Here is a 20,259-nt window from a genome sequence, read left to right as displayed (position 1 = left end):
GGAATGAAATGAAAACTCACTGTTGCCCAATGCTGCAAATATATATTCCTACATGAAAGTATGTATACTAAATTTCAACATAGCCTAAATTCAGCAAGTCTGTCAAGTCTCCACCTATGGACATTTCTACTGAGTTTTCAGTCCTTAAACCAGTGGTTTATAATGACAGACCTTAAATACAAACGGCTTACGCAATAGTACGTCTACAGCAGGGGTCCTCAAACCTTTTAAGCAGGGGGCCGGCGCGGATGCAGTGGCAGGCAGTCATCTGCGGCTGCTTGGTTTCCCCCCCACAACCCCCAGCTGGGGGGGGGGGCGGGGGGGTTCTGTAAATACCGGGGGCCACATTGAGGACCCTGGGGGGCCGTATCCAGCCTGCAGGCCGTAGTTTGAGGACCCCTGGTCTACGGTATAACATGTCATAGTACAAATGGTCATTATATGTAATAAAGACATTTTTCAGTACAAAGTCAAACAAGGCAAAAAAGATGTTTCAGACACTTTGTGGTTTTGTTTCCTTTTGAAGAAAAAAAAATAAAAAAATGTGAAACTGGCAGACAGAGAACGAAATGTAAGAGTTTCCATATTAAAAACAGTTATCAAAATTCTTCATGCATACACTCTATTCTACATCCTGAATTTGTAAGGTGGCCCCATGATGTACAGTCATAAGTCTTATCCTAAGTACCTTACTACTTAGATTGCTAAGACAGATAGGACTTGACTCCATCTTTACATACATACAGTGATTAAATGCACTTGTTAAAAAATAAAGGCCTTTATCCAAGAGAAAATATAGGAAACATTACGGTGAAGAACACATTTTTGCTGCAGTAGCGAAGGGGACTCAGCGCCTTGAAGGCTGCCTTCTTGCCAGCAACAGGAGATGCTTTAACAGTTTGTCAAGGAAACAACGGTACTTGGTAGAAAGTCTAACATAGTAAACATGTAATACAGAGTTCAGCGATCTTTAGTGTTTGTGCATAACTTGCCACCCACTTCTCTCCCTGCAAACTGGGGGGGGGGGGGGAGGGGAAGAGTACATTTCAGTTTTCATACTCACTGACTTAGAAACGAAGTCAAGCTTCCTACATGGATTCACACAGTGAAAAGTCCTTCCTCCAAAAATATACAGGATCACTCAACTCATTTTCATTTTCATACACCATTTAAAAAACTATTAAAACTTTGAATTTTTTCAAGCAGCATATTTTGCATTTGTCAACGGCAGGTTTGTTGTAGAAATCCTAGAAAGTTAAAATTATATCATACCGTACAAAACCATGTAAACAAAATGGGTATTTTTTTAAAAGGCATGCATGCTCTTGTAGAGGATTAAAAAGTGTTTATTTTTGGTAAATAAAAAGATATCATGCTCAGCATTTTTAAAAGCACCTTAGTGATTTAGGAGCCTAAGCCCACACAACTTTAATTTAGATTTGGTCTCCTAAACATCTAAATCAATTCTGTAAAATTACTTGAGCACTTTGAGAAAATTTTGCCACGTCTCAGGTCTTGCAGAATTAAGATCTTCTGTGACCAGCAGCTAACTTTGAATCTTGAGACAATATTCAAGAATGTCCCATTAACGTAATTCACCCATCAGCTGCATTTTTTGGATCCTTCATAACTCAGTTTATAGAGCCTATTAAAAATTTTGCCAGAGATTAATATTTTGTGACACCACTTTGCAAGTTCCTTTTTCATAGACAACACAGGATACAACAATCAAATTTGAACAGGAATATGATTATGCTATTTGTTCCTTCTGAATAGCTATTAGTGTGAAAGACACTGTTACTTGTTCGATCTGTTAAGACTGAGAAAAACAAACTTACAAAAACTTCTGTAGCACATCATTACGTAAAAAGAAGGAGCATTTTTGGCACCATACATTTTTAAATCTAAACTTTTAGGCCCAAAGTATAGCAAGTTAAGCAGACACAGTGACAGCTGGGAAAGCCTCACCTGAAATGCAACATTGTTAACGGAAATTTTTTTTTTTTTTGGAAGATGCTATTTTGTGATCATTAGCATTGATCTCCAAGTAACATAACACTGGAATTTAGCCTAAATATTCATACCAAACGTTTACATATATACCTTAGCACTCATATATATAATACAAGTATATTGCACTGACAGAACTGCCAGAATCCACATTAATACGGTCGGGCATAAAAGGTAGTCTCTTCTTTTCACTCTTCATTTATCTTAAGTTTCCTCACTAACCAATTCTAACATTTTCCTTGAAATGTAGTTGCAAGGTTGCTACTTTACCTTGGGCCATAGTGTTATGGTCTGTACCTATATTTGGAAGTATTATCCTTACATTAAATGTGCTTTGCAAATCAGAAATACCTAGTTCATAGCTCTGTAAATAATTCCTTGAAAAAGGAGAAGCTTGCCTAATTTTTACAAAGTGCACAGGGCAGCCACGGTTCTGTTTTGCCACCAGGTGTCTCACACTACACACCAAAACCCACTGCATCAGCAAGTTTATATAAATCCATCCTCTATCAGGGATCCCACAGGCACAAGTTTTGCTAAAGCACTGGTAAAAATACCTCTACAGCTGGCTTTATTCTGCATTCAATTGCACAACTTCATCCAATTCACTGGGTTGCTTTTTTCCCCCTCTGACAAGTGGTCTAAGGTATGCTGCAGTTGCTAAAAGGGCTTCTGTTTTTCTTGGTCCTCTGTTTGTTCGGTCTAAGGTTGATGACATCTCCACCATTAAGAGTGCTAGAATTTTGGTTGGAGTGACTTCCACCAGCTGTATTAAAAACACCTACAGAATTTAAAGACAAGAAAAGTATTTATATTTCTTTACTTCCTGCAGTAATACATTAACACTTATGCCTTAGTAAGTGTTGCTTCTTAACAATGCACCTCAAATGCATACTCTAGTATTTTTAAAGTTTTTAAAGGCTTTATGTATTTTTGGGTCAGTTTTGCAGCTAAATTTGAAGTAGAGCCAGCTGGAATTGCTAGCCAGGCAATAGTTAAAGCTGGTGTACATCTATGTAATTGAAGGGCAACATATGCACTCATCTGTGTATACGCATGCTACTAATTGCATGGTTAACAGGGTTATGGTTAATTGAGTAATATAATAAAAGAAAAACATGACAACTTTGAAGTTAGAAACTTTGCTGAGATAAAGGTAAGGAAAAAGCCTGAATAAAAAGGGAGTGCTTTAAGGAAAACAAATGAACTGACTCAGAAATGCTTTAAAGAAGTTCAGTGTTCCCTTACAAAAGGCAGTTTACAAAGACCTTCTGATTACATGCCAGATTCTTTCACCGTGAGTCTCTTGTAAATCTGTACATCTGTACCAAGACGAGTAACACTAATACTAATTACTTTAAAAAAACCCAACAAGCATACTTTCTTAAGTCCTTACACAATGTTTGTTTAAACAAATTTAATAAAAGGGCACTTGCCAAACATTAGCTAGACACTTCAGTACATCAGTTTGACAGTCTTGTAACTGTAGAGTCACAAAGTTATTTCACAGAAGGAAAGAAGACAATATCCTGAGACAGGAAGGTAATAATTAGACCCTGATTCACCTTGTACTAACTCCATAAGGAAACAGATGAAACCATAAGCTTTGATGGCACAAAATACTGGTTCTGGGTTTTTTTTATTACAGTATACATACCAATCTTGTTACTGCTTGTATGTACTGGTTCTGGATCTTCAGCTGTTTGTTGCTTGAGCCTTTGAAGATATTTATCAGCCAAATACTTAAAAACTGAAATGTTAAAAAGAAAAAAAGTACATCAGAGTATGCTTAAAAATAATCTCCATATCAATAATAGTACCTTTGTATCAAAATTTTGACAAAAGTGCATTTGATGCCACAGATTTAACACGATCTAGTAAGTGATTATCTCTCGGTAGGCCTGTGTACCCAAGCAGAATCCAGATCAGTCCAGCATCTACCCAGGTCTTACAGTCTGCAGTACTGAAGTCTTGCACAGCAGACAGAAACATCTCAAAACTCCTATAATAAAGCTGGCACATACATATTGCCAAACATTCCAATTCAATTCAAACTTGGAACTTTTTAACGTTATATAGGAATTTTACTTTTTTTTTTTTTTTGCAAGAAGCCTTAGAATAATAGCAGTCACGTAAAGTAAGTCTGTTAATAAAAACTTGGCAGCAACATTTTTCTAGTTAACTAATGCTACCTTCCTTTATATTGGAGTGTGTAAAGTCTACCTAGGATTCTGAAAAAATATACAACTATAGGATAATTTTCAGAGCCTATATATCTTTTATTTAAATTTGAAATTAATAACTCATATGAAGTTGATACAGAAACCTTTTACATTTTCTCTTGCAGTTTTTTTTCTTTCAAGGCAAATGATGTTAACAGAGAAGAAACAATTAATCTACTAGTAAGTTTGTCTGATTAAACAAAAAAACAAGTTACCAGATAGTATAGTTCACAAATATTCATACCCATCCCGCAAAAGATAGCACCTGAATTTTATAACAGAAATTAAATATATACATTAAAAAGTGATGCTTAGGAGTTAGCCAAATACCACCAGTAGACAAAAGGCTGCAAGAGATCCAATCTTTAACATACTTTATTTAAATACAACTAAACTATGAGATAATTGCTTGTATCAATTATTTATTATTATCAATTACAAAATAATTCAACAACAAAAAAATAGTTCAACAATTTGTATATTGTAATAATTGAACTTCTACATATATTTGTTTTAAAAGCTCAGTGCTTACTGACAGTCATTAGGACCAAGCAGTTTTAACACACTGGCACTTCTAAATACTGAAGCTGTGCACTGTTTCTGGCAGAAAAAGGAAATACATCCACAAAGAAGCAGGCCTAACACACTGGTATCAAATAATTCTAGCTATCTCTGAAGTGTGCAGCTCAGGATAAAAAGGACTGCCAATGGCACGCAACAACATGGGAAGTAACAGCTCAGCTCCAAGCTAGAGCGTGGTACAGTGCTACAGAGCCCAGGGCAGGACAGCCACCCGCGCTGCTGAATCTCATACCTTCAGTTACGTTCAGGTCTTCCTTCACGGATGCTCGGTAGAACCTTAACTTCAGCTTTTTTGCCAGTGCTTCTGCCTCTTCGCTGCACAACAGAAAACTTTGTAAATACTAATCTGTATCATCTGTCAGCTTTTATCCTTATAGACAAAATGCTTCGTCCTAAGTTAAACATGGCAAGGTGGGTTAAGAAACTCTGACAGTCAAAAAATACCTGACACTTAAGTTTTTACAATATTTCTACTATAAAAAGAAGGTATTTTTACACGCAGGTTCTTTATGACAAGAAGTAATTGCATTTCAGTATTTATTGACTTCACTTAACTAAAATTTCCCAAGGGTTTGAAGACAGATGTCAGTGCAACCAAAAGGAAGGAGGCTGTTAATAACGGCAATAAACTCAGAACAATTACCACTGCAGTCAAAACAACAACAACAACAACAAAGTAATCCTTAAGTATATTTTCATAAAGCAGTAGACTTTGCAATCAGGTGAGTGCAGAGATGAAATCAAGATTTACTTTCTTCTGTGAAGTGAAAGGTAACTTGTGCTAAATTTTAAGGAAACTGGAAAATTTCACCAAGGGAAATCATGCTATCAGAAAGATGATGTTACTGAGGCAGAGTATTCTGAGAACAAAACCTAAGTGACATACCATGAATAAAGGAGGAGTTCAAATGCAATTTTGCTTTTCCTTTGAAAAATCCTCAGTATTCTTTGCAGAGGGAGTAGAAGCTGATTTATGCCATCAATGATAGCAAACATAGAACAAAGAAAGCCAGTGCAGGAAACAATAGAAAGAAGAAATAATCTACATGTCTCTGGAACATGGTATAAATAAAGAAGCGGAGAATGATCGACTCCATCATGCAATATTTTCTACATGATATGCTGTGGCAAACAAAAGTTAGCACTTGTTAAGCTGATTTTATGGCAAGAATGAAATTGGTCATATATACAAAGGCAGAAAGAAGTGACAGTAAAATCTGTGAAGAAAAATATAGTGAAGAAGGATCAGCACCATGCAGTTTAAGAATATTACCAGATACGGGTTTCTATAGAGTTCTAATGTTTTGACAAAAATGAGCAATAAAACCAGATTAATGAAAAGTGAAGCAAAGAATATTAAGATACTTTTTCAAAAAACCCGTTTAATACTTGGTTATTATTTCAGCAAGCATTCACTAGCCAAACTAGCACAGCACAATTACTATTAATTGTAACTGTAAATTTTAACAGGAGAGAAAATTTAGTTTTATAATTTCCGATTAACAAAAAAAACAAAAGAAAAGAGAATCACAGCACAGCACAAGAAAACTCTTCATGTTATTCCTCTGTTTTTTTGTCTGACACTTCAGAAGAAGGCATGAAGCGAAGAGAAAACTCTTAGTTTTGCAAGCACATCTGCCCAAGTAACTACACTCATGCAGCAATACCCATCACCTGCATTTCTAGGGCATGTTTTGATGCAGGGCATAGGTTTGACAACCTAGATATCGTAAGTCTTCACCAGAAACTCCCATGGACTCTGGGGTTTTTTAAAATGTGTGCATACAGCAGCCATGTATTGTTCTTTAAAAACAGTAAGATAAAACTCCTACTTCTTTATGCAAGAGTCATCAAGAAGATCAATCTTATTCTGCACAAGAACTGTGGGAATGTCTCCAACTTCAGTCACAACTTTTTCCTTCCAGGTAGGGATTGCTTTGAAGGACTCTCTATCAGTTGTAGAAAACACAAGAACACAAGCCTGGGCTCCTAAAAATACACAAATCAATTACAAATACAACTAAATATAAATCAACCAACAAAGACTAAAAAAAATAAAATCATCATCTATAATGTATTTCAAATACAAGGGATTTTTCACGTTTCTCCCATAAAAGTGTGCTTTTACCGCCAGCTAGTGTCAAACCAATGGTCATAAATTCCCCAAATGAAAACAGACTGACGATTATTTTGATCGTTATACCCATTCTTCATGATGGCTCTAGGTCTGTTATCTTTCAAGCTATTTCCACCATGGTGCATGTATGTCGGGGAAAGGAACAGGAGGGGGTATGGAAAAGCTGAAAAAAAGGAAAAGGAGGTTTGTTTATTGCTCATTGTTTTCCAGACAGCTTAACGGAGGCCAGAAGCACACTTTACATTATCCTTTGTGCTACAGTAATCTGGAATTTGAGAACCAGAAAACTTTAAAAGTTTTCAGAGGAAGTTATAATTATTCCAAGTAAATTGTTTAGTAGCCTTTTGGAGAAACTAAGTGGATTTCTATTTCTTACCAATTCTATCACAGCGCTATGACAAATTATACAAAATGTTTTGTACCAATTTTTTTTATGGTTTGTAACAGCCTTGACAATAGTTAAACCCCATGGATACTGAGAAAGTACCTCCACAGCTGAAATACTAGTAAGTTTTCTTTTGACTATCTAGTAGCCCTTTGTCATCCTTAAAAAATACTTTTCCTTGCACATAAACACATGAAGAAACACTTCATTATTTACATGTCTTTAATATATTTGCTATTTAGTAATACAGTGTAAAAGGAATAGATAGCTAGTATCTTTGAGACTCTAACCTTGTGGTGAATATCACAAACTAATTACACATAGCATGAAGAATTATTTCATCAGTATGAATTTTCTTTTATCTGTGAGTTTCACCAAGTATCCCACATTCCTGTATTTCGTTTCTCTTTCTTTGACACAAAGCACTTGAGTTATTTTGTTAGGTTTCCTTTTATTTAGCTTTTCAAAGCCAAGTTCAGTCTACATTTACAGAAGTTTTCCTATGCTCTTCAACATTCTTTCACATGCCATTAAGACCCTTCTGGTATAGTAAAACAGTAAGAACTGCCCTCAATTTCAAATCAAGCTCTACTAACAAAACAGTAGCAACGCAGTCTTCCATAATTTTCCCTATTATCTCTGTTCTAAAGTTTTGTTTTCCTTAATGTCCACACTATACTGTAATGCATGCAATTATTCTGATATAATTCCACTTAGAATCCTGAGATACGTGTAAAATTAATTACTCTTTCCAAAGCAGGTTAGTTTGCATTTGTCAATGCTGAATGTAACCTATCATCTTGCAAACTGGCTTAATACAGCCTCTCAGGTTCTTTGCTTTACTGGAGATGAGAATATTTATTAAAAGACTCTTACCATCTGTAAATGTCACCTTATTCAGTTCTAAGACTAAGAAATCCAATGTGAAGTTTCCATCCTAAGATACTTTCACTTCATCTCTCTCCTTCCATCCATTACTTCTGAATGTTAAAACATGGAGATAACTTGGTAATATTAAGTTTAGAGGGAAAAGTCCTAGCATGTGGTAGGTCAAAAGTGGGTGACTTACAACATCAGACCTCCTTCATTACAGTACATGTAGCATGCTGTCGACAGGGACAGTAAAAATAACTCAGCTTGGCCATATTACGTTTTAAAGATAATTATGATAGGCTCTGATCAGCAATCAGATTGAAGTATTTTTGAGGACCTTCAAGATTCTGATATTTACAGGTTCTTACCAGGAAGTTAACAAACAACAGTAAAAGAAAGTATCATCAACAATGACAAATTCTATACACTTACATAATGGTGTATTTCCAAACATCTGTTGAAGGTTTTGATCACTGGATTGTACGGAATTTCAAAATTTACTAATCGAATAACCCTGCAAAATGCTTATTTAAGAAGAGAAGAACAAATGGGAGTATTCTTCTCAAAAAGTATCAATTGGGATCTTTCTGGAAGTATGCTTCAGTACAGTGCAGAAGTTAGTATGGCAATAAAGTTCAACAAAAGATGCTGCAGGGCTGAGATCTTAATAGGTAAATACTTTTCATCTTCTAAGAATATTGCTAAATACTCAATATTTCTATTAAGAACATAAACAAGTTTAATAAATTATAATGTTTATGTAGGAGTTCTAAGGAGGGGGGGAGAAAAAAGGACAAAACCCAGGATTTAGGCATGTAAACACCTTTCTGTGTGCAATGACTGACAGTATTCAAGAGTCAATAACATCATATCTCACTCATGCACTGCAAATGTAGTCATACACACCTCTGTCATACAACAGATGGTGTATGACAACCAACACCAGCAGCAAAGTCACAGGATAGTGTCAGACAGGAGCTTAACAGCTACAACCAGAATCTTCTTGGTGAATATTTTAAATCAAAGCATTTTGTAAAAAGTTCAATAAATAAATAAATATAAACCATAAAATATATTTGTATGAATAAATAGGAAATACTGGATTTTTTGTGTGTAATTACTGCTTTGATTACCCCCGTATCTTTATTTTAAAAAGATTCCAGTTGGCTGCAGAATCACTGATACAATATTCATACCTGGACTAATTCAGAAAATAATTAAGAGAGTAGCGCTAGCATCTACTTGATTCAAGTAGAGCATGAGCTTGTCAGCTGAGTTCTCAAAGATTCTCAGCAGACCAAACCACCCTCACAGACTCCATAACACTTGTGGCTTTTCCCCTTTCATATCAACACAAAGCCTATGTCATAGAAACTGTGTGTCAAAGAAATTCCTTTCCATGAGTGGGCTCACACAGGGCTTTATACCTGGCACCTAATGATTCCACTCCTCCGTTCTTTGCCTCAGCTTTTCCCGGCTATGACAGAAAACACAAGTTCACTATAAAACTGAAGGGGGCTTGTTCAACCTTACGCTGAGACCAAAACCCAAGGTCGATGATATCATCATCCAGAAGTTTTGTGGACTGTTGGTGTTCTAACTGCTGTGGATCCTGGCTGTATTTAACAGGCTTAGCACTGTTTAAGGTCTCACTAGCAGCATCCAAATGAGGTCTGCCTTCTTCCAAACCGGACCAGGACAGTCTTGCAGCCCTCCCATTATCATAGTTCCTACGGCCAAAAGTGATTGGTAAGTGCAAGCTAGAGCAATGCCATGAAGGCTTAAGAAATACGAAGTCTAATTATTGTGCAACAAAAATAAGATCCTGAAAATCTGACTAATCAGCAGCTGAATAACAGACTAATGAGCAAGATACCTGTTTTCCATCAAAAACCTAACAAAGGTCTACCCAAATACCAGTGGTAGCAGATGGAAGAGATACATGCATGAAGAAGTGATCAAATACTGCCTTGAGAAACATCTCTAACATGGACAGAAGACATGGTGCCGCTAATGACAGCCACTTGTGTATGTGCTTAGCATATGAATGAACTACCTAGCCAATTAGAAAACGTGTGGCTTCCATAGCACTGAAACTGGTAAGAAGATGCATGATACAATATAATTATATTTTATATAATTATATTTTAAAATTATTAAATACATACTGAGCTTCCTTCAACTCTTTGAATTTAGGCTGCTGGACTCCTCATGTTGTGTGACCGTGGGCATGCAGCTACACCAGCTGCACATATTTGCCTGTACATAGAAAACCACATGACAAATCCACTGTCAGCTCCAATTTTGTTTCTCTGCAAGGCTGAAAAATTTCATCCCTGGATAAAAGAAGGGCTCAGAAACAGGCTTTGAAGCATTCATTGTGATGAGCAGCTGATCCCAGAACTAACGATACATAATATTCCAGGAGAGTACATAAGCCCTAGTGTAATGATAGTGGGACAGTGACGTGTGGGAATGGCAGACCTTACAAGTAACAGCCAGCGTCTATCTTACCAACCTTAGGGGCATCCTCCCCTTCTCAGCAGTAATTGGCAATTAAATGCTTGCATGTTGTAAGCTTGACCTTTTGCTTCTATAATATTGTGCTTGCAGACCTGATGCTAAACTAAAATTTCATTCCAAGCTCTTACAACTTCCCTTGTCCTTCATGAGTCAAGGTCTAGTGCAGAACAGTCACTGTATCTAGTAGCTTGAACCTGTTAATACATCCATCATGCTATCTACAACGCCTGTCCACAGGATGACTGCGTCCTACTTCACAGCAGCCTCTTCAGTATAAAGATCTTGGAGGCAGAGATCTAACTGCACTACGCTAGGCACAAGTCACGAGCATCTCAAGGTATCCATGCAGGCTTTTTTTGGTTTTTCCTTTTAAACCACCAGGTTGCCTGCGGTAAGTGAGGCCAGTAAGTGTACATTTAAGTTCTTCTGAAGATTCCACATTTAACATATCAGTCACAGGAATTTGGAGAAAAAGTCTTTGGCTTGAAACAACTGCGGAGAGCAATGCACACAAGAGAACTGAAGGCCAGGAGAATAAAAAGGAAGCTTCATGGGAATAGAGTACCACCTTCTAAAATTCTTATTTTACAGTTGACAAGTTAACTAACAGAATGATCTATGTCCACATGAGGATAAAAATAAATGAGAAAAGAAAGATTTTTCTCTGAAGAAACTGTAATTGTCAATTATGAGCAACTGGAAACATTACCAAAAAAGCCCTATTAGTTGACAAAACAATCATGAAATATATGCATAAAGGTCAGAGGACTATACTACCCTGTAACACCATGGCATAACTATTATTTTATCTCTAAATGAGGTCATTTTATACTATAGCAATATATTTTTCCCAGCCATCAGGTAATTAGCTGGGCAAGAACTGAATCATGGAATCTTTGCCAAGTCATTCATATCCCTCACATTAAAAAAATAAAAAGGAAAGATTTTCACAACCACTGTTAAATGATATGCAAAGAAAGCTAAGTATGCAGTTTGTTAACTGGCAAAATAAACTGCCTTTATATGACTGAATAATACCATTTCTATTTTAAGAAGTAAATATACTTTCCTTATTACTCTATTGTGCTCAAGTGTTCAAGGTAGCCTCTACTAGCAAGAGAACCGTTGTGTCTAGTAAACTATCTTTCTAGGATGACCGGTGGATTTTTTTTTCCCCTTGGACATACTTCTAAGTGCATCAGCCATAGTTTTTGGGACATTTACAAATACATGTCTTACAGAAGTAATAAAACACTTTTAGAGGGAAAATATAAATTTGCCTTTGACTGTTTAAATAGCTACATTCTGTCCAGTTCCTGTGCAGATATTTGTCTCATTCTAAGTTTTTTAAAGGGTACTACTGAACATCCTGCATAAAGTGGCACTTCATTAAGGCAAGGATCTTGCATGAAGGGGAAAAATATTTAAGAATTGAAAAAGGCAAACTAAACACGCTTTGCATACACATGTAGTAACTAAAATTCTTAATACAAAGACAGGAGAATATTTGAGAGCTGTGCAGACCAAAAAAACAACTACCAAATAACAAACATGGCATTTTCACCTCTATAGTAGGCCTTAGTTATGGCATCAAATTCTTCTTGACCTGCAGTGTCCCATAGCATTAGCCTGACATCTTCATCATTAACTCTGAAATAAACAATACAGTTTTATAATCAATACAATGAACAAGAGCAATTCAAAACGACTGACATGGAAGTACTTCCATGTCTACAATATAAGAGTAATCCATGTCAAATTTAACTTGATTTAAATATAATGAAACTTAATAACAGTTCACCTCCGTAACATACTATGGCAATAGTGCCTCAATTACATTACATGCTCTTTACTGAAAATCTGTATTGCATTTTCATCTTCCTTTCCTCCTCTTCCTCTATATTTCCCTCTACAAGGAAAAATAATATACACATCCAAACAAAACTTAGATGGCCAAATAACAGTCCTCTTGACTTTTTAATTATCTTACAAAATGTATAGAATTTTCTTACTTCTCTTTACCACAGTATTTTCCATTTTAACAAAGATAATTGGGTATTATCTGGTTATATTACGTGAAGAGACTAAATCTATAGCATATTTAATTGTTTTTTCCATGGTCATTTTTATTTCTATTGTCTAATAAATGTGTGTAATGGGTTTACTGTAAGCACTTATACTTCTTCCACAAGAAATTACAAAAAAAAAAATAATCAAAACCAAACAACAGGTGGTAGAAGACAAAGGAAACTTGTCAAAATCTTAGAATGACAGAGGTTCCAAATTTTATTTATCATTCTAAATCCTGACTGGAAAAGAATGATATATTTTAGCCCACAGTGCAGGACAGAAAATGATTCCCTTTACTGTGCTTCAAAAAGAGCAGGCCTTGTCTTCCAAGCCTTTGTAAATCTTAGCATTACAACAGAACAAAGAAATAAAGGGAAAGGTAAAAATCAATAGTATGGCATCTGTTTAATACATACTGGATTTGTCTTTCCAGGAAATCTACACCAATAGTTTTCTTGTAGTCTTTTGTAAAAATCCCCTTGCAATATCGCTGAATCATACTGGACTTCCCAACAGCTCCATTTCCTACTACTACCACCTTAATGGCCACTTCCATATCTTCTTCCAACATCTTTGTGTCTCAGATGACTCTCTGGCTTATTCAGGAAACTATTGATCCTGTAAACAAAGTAAATGCCTATGTTCATAAAACCAACGTGAGTAGCAAGCAAGAGGAAAGATGATCACATACATTAGGATACACACAGGTAGTAAAATTTCCTTTCAGTTCTGCCACTGACTGCTTAAATGACCTCAGGCAAGTTATTTAACTAGTCTGTACTTTGATCTGACACTTGTTAATTGGAAATTAATGTAACTGTTCATGAAAAATATCCTTCTACTGTACAAATGTATTGTCATATTCTGATTAAACTCTTGATGCTCCACTGCTAACGTGTACAAGGAGCTCAACTGATCAACCTAGCATGTATCCTGAGTCAAAGTACAGCAACTTCTAACCTCAGCCACCGTTCTTACACCCAGTTCAGATACTGTCACCTAGCACCAATACTGGTGCTTTGAAGACATAAACCTACATCATTCTGTGATTATACCCCTTACTCCAGTTCTTACAAATTTGTCTACATTTGTCTTTCTGAGGAAGTCAATAAAAATCATAATCAAATTCGTGTGCGCTCCTCTTCATCTAATTTTTGGCATGTGAATCAAAACACTAAACGTATACATATTACTGGGTAATTCTGAAGGTATTTTCCAAAGGCTTTTTTTTTTTAAATAAGAAATGGAATAATCCAACTGTCTTAAAGTATTTTTTTGGATGCTCAAACTTTTAGATAATTTATCTTATCAACACTCAATATGCAAGTTATATACATTTTAAAAGTCCGTATCATAAGTATATTAGGTGTGACCATAATGTCCCATCACACGGCTACTGCAGGGGAGCCACCTAATTTCTCTCTGATTTAGTTTTTCCCACATACACTGTACAGTAAGTAGAGAAGAAGCCAAGCGGCTGCAGTCACAGAGTTCAGAGCACAAGCTCTTATAGTGGATAGAGATTTTTACATAAACTAGAATTCCAATGTGCAAAAATGGAAAACAATTTATTTGGCTTACTGCAAAGATATTTCATTCAAGTTTTGGTGTTTTGTTTTTGGTTTGTTTTTTTGTTTGTGTGGTGTTTTTTTTTTTTTAATGAGGAAGAAAGAGACGCATACATAATCATACAACCATAGAATCATTTAGGTTTGAAAAGACCTTTAAGATCTTTGAGTCCAACCATTAACCTAGCACTGCTTAGCCCATCACTAAACCATGTCCCCAGGTGCCACACCTTCACGTCTTTCAAATACTTCCAGGGATGGTGACTCAACCACTTCCACCAGCAGCCTTTCCAATGTTTGACCACCCTTTCTGTGAAGAATTTTTTCCCCATATCCAATCTAAACCTCCTCTGGCACAACATGAGGCCATTTCCTCTTGTCCTATTGCTTGTTCCTTGGGAGAAGAGACTGACACCCACCTCGCTACAGCCTCCTTTCAGGTAATTTGAAGAGAGCAATAAGGTTCCCCCTGAGCCTCCTTTTCTCCAGGCTAAAAGACTCCAGCTCCCTCATCACATGTTCTCCAGACCCTTCACCAGCATCGCTGCCCTTCTTTGGACACACTCCAGCACCTCAGTGTCTTTCTCGTAGTGAGGGGCCCAAACCAGTATTTGAGGTGCAGCCTCACCAGTGATGAGTACAGAGGGATGCTCACTTTCCCTGTCCTGCTGGCCATGCTGTTTCTGATACCAGCCAGGATGCTCTTAGCCACCTTGGCCACCTGGGCACACTGCTGGCTCATATCAGCCAGCTGATGACCAGCACCCCCAGGTCCTTTCCCACCAGGCAATTTTCCAGGTGCTTTTCCCCAGGCCTGTAGCCTTGTGTGGGGTTGTTGTGACCCCAGTGCAGGACCCAGCACTGAGCCTTGTTGAACCTCATAAAATTGGCCTTGGCCCATCAATCCAGCCCACCCAGATCCCTCTGCAGAGCCTTCCTGCCCTCCAGCAGATCAACACTCCCCTCAAGTTGATGTTGTCTGCAGATTTACTGAGGGTGTACATGATCCCTTCATCCAGATCCATACAGATCAGGATAATATCCAGACCTTGATGAAGTCCTGTTTACAGGACTGGCCGCAATACAGAGTCCTGGGGAACACCACTTGGGACCAGCCGCCCACTACATTGAATTCTATTCACCCCTATTTTACCCAGCAAACAGTACACCCGTCTAAGCCACAAGCAGCCAGGTTCTCCAGGAGAACGCTGTGGGAGACTCTGTCAAAGGCTTTACTAAGGTCCAGGTAGGCAACATCCACAGTCTTTCCCTCATCCACTAAGCCAGGTCACCCTGTCATACAAGGAGATCAGGTTCATCAAGCAGGACCTTCCTTTCATAAACCCATGCTGACTGGGCCCCTAGTTGTCCTGTACGAGCTGTGTGATGGCACTCAAGATTATCTGCTCCATAACCTTCGCTGGCACGAGATCAGAATGACTGGCCTGTAGATCCTTGGATCCTCCTTCTGGCCCTTCTTATAGATGGGCATCACATTGGCTAACTGCCACTCAGCTGGGACATCCCTGGTTAGCCAGGACGGCTGATGAATGGATTAAACAAGGCTCAGGGAGCACTTCTACCAGCTCCCTCAGCACCCTTGGGTGGATCCCATCCAGCTCCATGAACCTGTGTGTGTCTGAGTGGTGTAGCAGATTTCTGACCATTTTCCCTTAGATTATGGGGGGTTCATTCTGCTCCCCGTCCCTGTCTTCAAGCTCAGAATCGAAAAGTATAATTTCATCATCACTATGCCCAAAATGGCCTCCAACCACCACACCACCTACAGGCCCTTCCCTGGTCACAAACAGCAGGTCCAGCGGGGCTCTCTCCTGGCTGGCTCCCTCACCAGCTCTGTCAGGAAGCTCTTGCACACACTCCGGGAACTTCCCAGACCGTCTCCTCTCTGCTGTATTGTATTTCCAGCACAGGCCTGGTAAGTTCAAGCCCCCCGTGAGAAGAAGGGCTAGCAATTGCGAGGCTTCTTCCAGCTGCTTATAGGATATTTCATCTGCCTCTTCATCCTGGTTGGGTGGTCTGTAACAGACTCCCATCAGGATACCTGCCCCGCTGGCCTTCCTCTTGGTCCTTACGCGTAAACACTCAACCCTACCACCACCATAATTAAGCTCTAGGCAATCAAAACACTCCCCAACATCCAGGGCTACCCCACCACCTCTCCCGCCTTGTCTACCCCTCCTGAGGAGTTCAGAGCCATCCACTGCAGCACTGCAGTTGTGCCAGTCATCCCACCACGCTTCCATGACGGCAACTGTGTCACAGTTTTCCTGCTGCACAGCGGCTTCCAGCTCCTCCTGTTTGCTGCCCATGCCGTGTGCACTGGTGTAGGTGCACTTCACCTGGGCTATTGGTCCCGCCACCTTTCGCGAGGGGGGGGGAAGCCCTAATTCCTACGTGACTGTTCTCAGGCGCTTCCATGGATTCTAACACATCAATAACCCTGGTGTCTTTGCTGCTGCATGGATCTGCATCCCCTGCCTCCACTGAGACAGCAGACTGAAGCATCTTGCTGGCACACCATCCCTCAAAACTTACTGTCTCTAGCGAGCCTGGTTTTCTCCCTTTCCCCCTTCAAATCTAGTATAAAGCCCTTTCAATAAGCCCTGCTAACTCCTGTGCAAAGACGCTTTTCCCCCTTTGAAGCAGGAGTACCCCATCTGTTGCCAGCAGGCCTGGTGTTGTGTAGACCAAGCCATGATTAAAAAAAACCCAAAATTCTGCCGGTGGCACCAGGCTCAGAGCCAGGTATCGATCTGTGGCTCTTCCTGTTTCCTCCCTCATCATTCCCTGCAACTGGAAGGATAGAGGAGAACATCACTTGCGCTCCTGATCCTTTAACCAACTGTCCCAAGGCCCTGACATCTCTCTTGAGTGCCCACAGACTTCTTGTGGCAGCTTCATCGCTGTCCACCTCACAAAAGCCGTGCCTCCCCTGGGCTCGCTGTGCTGGGGTACCATCACAGCAACACTGCACACCTGCACACCTGCAAATTTCTTCTGAAGAACTAAGTTACCCTCCTTTCAAAGGAGGAAAACACATCTGTTTTAAAGATTGTGCCCATCACCACACACACATCACCCCGCGCTGTAAGGGCTGGGCTACCTGACACCCTCGCTGCAGCTCACCAGGCAGGTAATGTTTCTGGATTGCCTTCGGTTGCATTACACGTTACTATACATATATTTTTATCGGGTATTCGGCACGCACCGCTAAAACTGCCGCTATGTCTGCCCCCAGCAATCCGGATGGCCATTTTAAGCGAGGAACTGCGCTCGGCAGACGGCCGCCCGGTGGTCTCCCCGCACAGGGCTGCCCGCAGCCGCCCCCCGGCCCTGCCCGCGGGACGCCGCCGCCGCGGCCACGCACACGGCGGACGCTCGGCCGGCCGCCCCGGCCCCTTCCCGCGGCTCCGGCCCCTCCGGCGCCCGCCCCGCCGCCTCCCCGGCCCCACTCCCCGCCAGCACCCGCCCGCCTCGGGGCGCGCTCAGCCGCCGCCCCGATTCCCGCCCGCCCGCCTGCGGCTCCTCTCACCAGCCCCTCGCCGGAGCGGGGCGGGCGGCTCTCCCTCAGCGGGCACGGCGGCCGCTCCACCGCAGCGCCGGCGCGGCAGGGAAGGGGGGAAGGAGTAAGGGGGGAAGGAGGGAAGGCGAGAGGAAACCGCTCGCTGGGGCCGACCCAACCCGGACGCATATCCCGGCTCCCCCGCCCGGAAGCGCCGTCAGGACTGGGGGCGCCGCTCGGGGAGGTGCCTGCCCGCTGCCCCCGCCCCCGAGGCGCCGGCGCCCCCGGTCCGCAAGCGGCGGGTGGGCGGGCGGCCGGGGCCGGCCGGGCGCGGGGGGCGGGGGGCTGGCGGCTGGCCGGGCGCCCCCCGCGTGGCGTTGGGTTTCGGAGCTGTTGGTCGCCTGAGCGGGGGGAGAAGCCGGCGGAGGTGGCGGATGGGGTCCGCCTGCCCGGCTGCGGGAGGGTTTCGTCCGCGTCCCCGAGGGAAGGTGTGGGGGAGGCTGCGCTCCCCGGCTGCGTTCGTCCCTGCCCGGCGGCCTGTCTGCCTCACTTCGTCAGCTGTGGAAAAAACCTCTGCGTGACCAGCCGTGGCCTTCGCGCCGGCCATCGCTGACGGCAGCTGCCGCTCCGGGGGGGTACCCACGGTTTGAGCAAGGTGCGGTTATGCCAGGTCTCAGCCCGTCACCGTGGCACGTGGTCTGCCAGCTTCCAGACTTTAAATAAAACAGAACACGTTAGGCTTTAGCATAATTGCAGAGATCGTAGTCTTAACGATCTTAAGATGTCCCATTGTGGCTTTTTGTTGTTTTGTTTGGTTTTTGAAGTTAGACTGATAAAAGATGTCGCCTGCCTTAAAATCCCTTTTTCTTTACGTATTGCAAAGCACCTCCGGTTGGCTTGGGTGGCTGCTCCCAGTGTCCCCCAGCACTCCTGCTCAGGTACAGCCAAGTAACGACTGGGTATTACCAAGTCTGTTGCTGAAAACCGAGGTCTCTAGCCCTGTCCCATGCTTCTGAGGCTACATCTTCACTCCAGAGTCAACTGCTGTTGCCTGTGCCTAAATAAATACCTTTTGGATTAGTGCATTTTGCAGCTACGTCTCAAAAGAACAGTTAAATTTTACACATCATTTCTATTCTGAAATCTATGCTTTTGTTTTGTTAATGCTGACGCTGGCTGCTAGTCTCAGGGACTGTCTGATGCCAGGGCCAGAAGGCCTTAGACAGCTTTCTCATTAAGAGAAGTTTGTTACCTGCCTGATACCAAAGTAATTATGTCAGAAACGTTCCTTGTTCATTGTGGGAGACGTGAGGTGCATGGCTGGGATTCATCTCACCTAATACCTATATGGTGAACATTTGTATGGTATGGTTCCCCTTCAGATGGCTGTCAAGTAGCCCAGGTGAAGGCTATGAGATTAAAGGAGACATATCCTATCCTCAGTGTCCTAATTTAGGCAGTAAGTTGGTGACTGCTCTAAATAATCTTAGTTTTCTGTCCTTTAAATTCAGTATATTGGGTAATGCTTTTGTGAAGTGTAAGGCTAGAACATGTACTACCTGCCTCTCATATTCGTGATGTGCAGGTATTTCTTTGTGAAACCCCAACAATTCAGTAAGGTTAAACTATTCCAGCATGTCTTATGGGTATATTGAGAGCAATTCAAGAAACTTTTCTTATCATGTCCCACAAAGGAAAGAGAAGAATGGTGGAACTGATACATTCACACATCTCAAGGCTTTAGCATGTATGTGATTTGATGACTCCTGATGAGATCAGCCAGCAGTGTGGCTTGTTTGCAACTAAAAAGCTGTATCTCTTTTCAGTTTGCCTAAATTACAATTCCAGTCACTGGATCTTACTATGTCTTTTCCATGGAGACTGACTAGCACCTACTGCTGGGTATCTTTTCCATTTGCAGGTAGAAGGATGCACTAATGAAATCAGCTGTGAAAGTTCTCTTCAACAAACTGGATATTCCAAGCCCTGTAAGACAGCTATTGTAATGCAAACTTTTCAGCATCTAGATCACTTTCTGTGACCTCCTTTGAATGCTCTCCAGTATTTTGATGTTGTAAGCAGATACACCAATTTAGGAAGCAAATTATGCCAAATTAGTGTTACAGTAGTATATGTACAGAGGTAAGGCAACTTCCTACCTTTTACTCGTATTCCCCTTTACAGACCCCCAAAAGGTCATGCTAATCCCTTTTGCCACACCATTTCACCAAGGTCTCCTATTCAGGCAGTTTTCTGTACAGTCTCCTGGGATTACTGCTTTCCAAAGCATTTTTTAACTTAAGCATGTAGCCCATACTCTGTTTTTTCCAGATGTATTATGGTGCAGTTAGCTACGTTGAAATGAT

The 20,259-nt window shown here is 40.8% G+C and overlaps 1 protein-coding gene across 2 annotated transcripts; it reads right to left on the bottom strand.

Annotated features, from left to right (window-relative positions):
* Nucleotides 1-578: 578 nt before the first annotated feature.
* Nucleotides 579-18,518, bottom strand: RAB23 (RAB23, member RAS oncogene family). 2 transcript variants are annotated; one of them, XM_040598331.1, is made up of 7 exons: nucleotides 18,444-18,518; nucleotides 13,219-13,420; nucleotides 12,297-12,382; nucleotides 6,647-6,803; nucleotides 5,047-5,129; nucleotides 3,668-3,760; nucleotides 579-2,791 (listed from the first exon to the last, which is right to left on the bottom strand). In XM_040598331.1, the coding sequence occupies exons 2-7, from the start codon at nucleotides 13,371-13,373 to the stop codon at nucleotides 2,652-2,654; spliced, it is 714 nt and encodes a 237-aa protein (XP_040454265.1). In that variant the 5' UTR covers nucleotides 13,374-13,420; nucleotides 18,444-18,518; the 3' UTR covers nucleotides 579-2,651. The 2 variants fall into 2 exon arrangements, with proteins under 2 accessions (XP_040454265.1, XP_040454264.1); XM_040598330.1 differs by lacking the exon at nucleotides 18,444-18,518 and adding an exon at nucleotides 17,924-18,103.
* Nucleotides 18,519-20,259: the final 1,741 nt, after the last annotated feature.

Source organism: Falco naumanni, chromosome 6, assembly GCF_017639655.2.
Source record: "Falco naumanni isolate bFalNau1 chromosome 6, bFalNau1.pat, whole genome shotgun sequence".
Taxonomy (NCBI): Eukaryota; Metazoa; Chordata; class Aves; order Falconiformes; family Falconidae; genus Falco; species Falco naumanni.
Note: the sequence above shows the minus strand (reverse complement) of the source record. Positions and strands in the feature narration are given on the sequence as shown.

Bases quoted from the DNA above. Each gene is read 5' to 3' on its own strand.
- RAB23 (XM_040598331.1), bottom strand. From the start codon at position 13,373: ATGTTGGAAGAAGATATGGAAGTGGCCATTAAGGTGGTAGTAGTAGGA. The intron at 5,130-6,646 runs GTAGGAGTTTTA...TCTGTTGTGCAG, and splicing joins GATGACTCTTGCATAAAGAA to CGAAGAGGCAGAAGCACTGG. The intron at 3,761-5,046 runs GTATGAGATTCA...TTAACATTTCAG, and splicing joins AGACCTGAACGTAACTGAAG to TTTTTAAGTATTTGGCTGAT.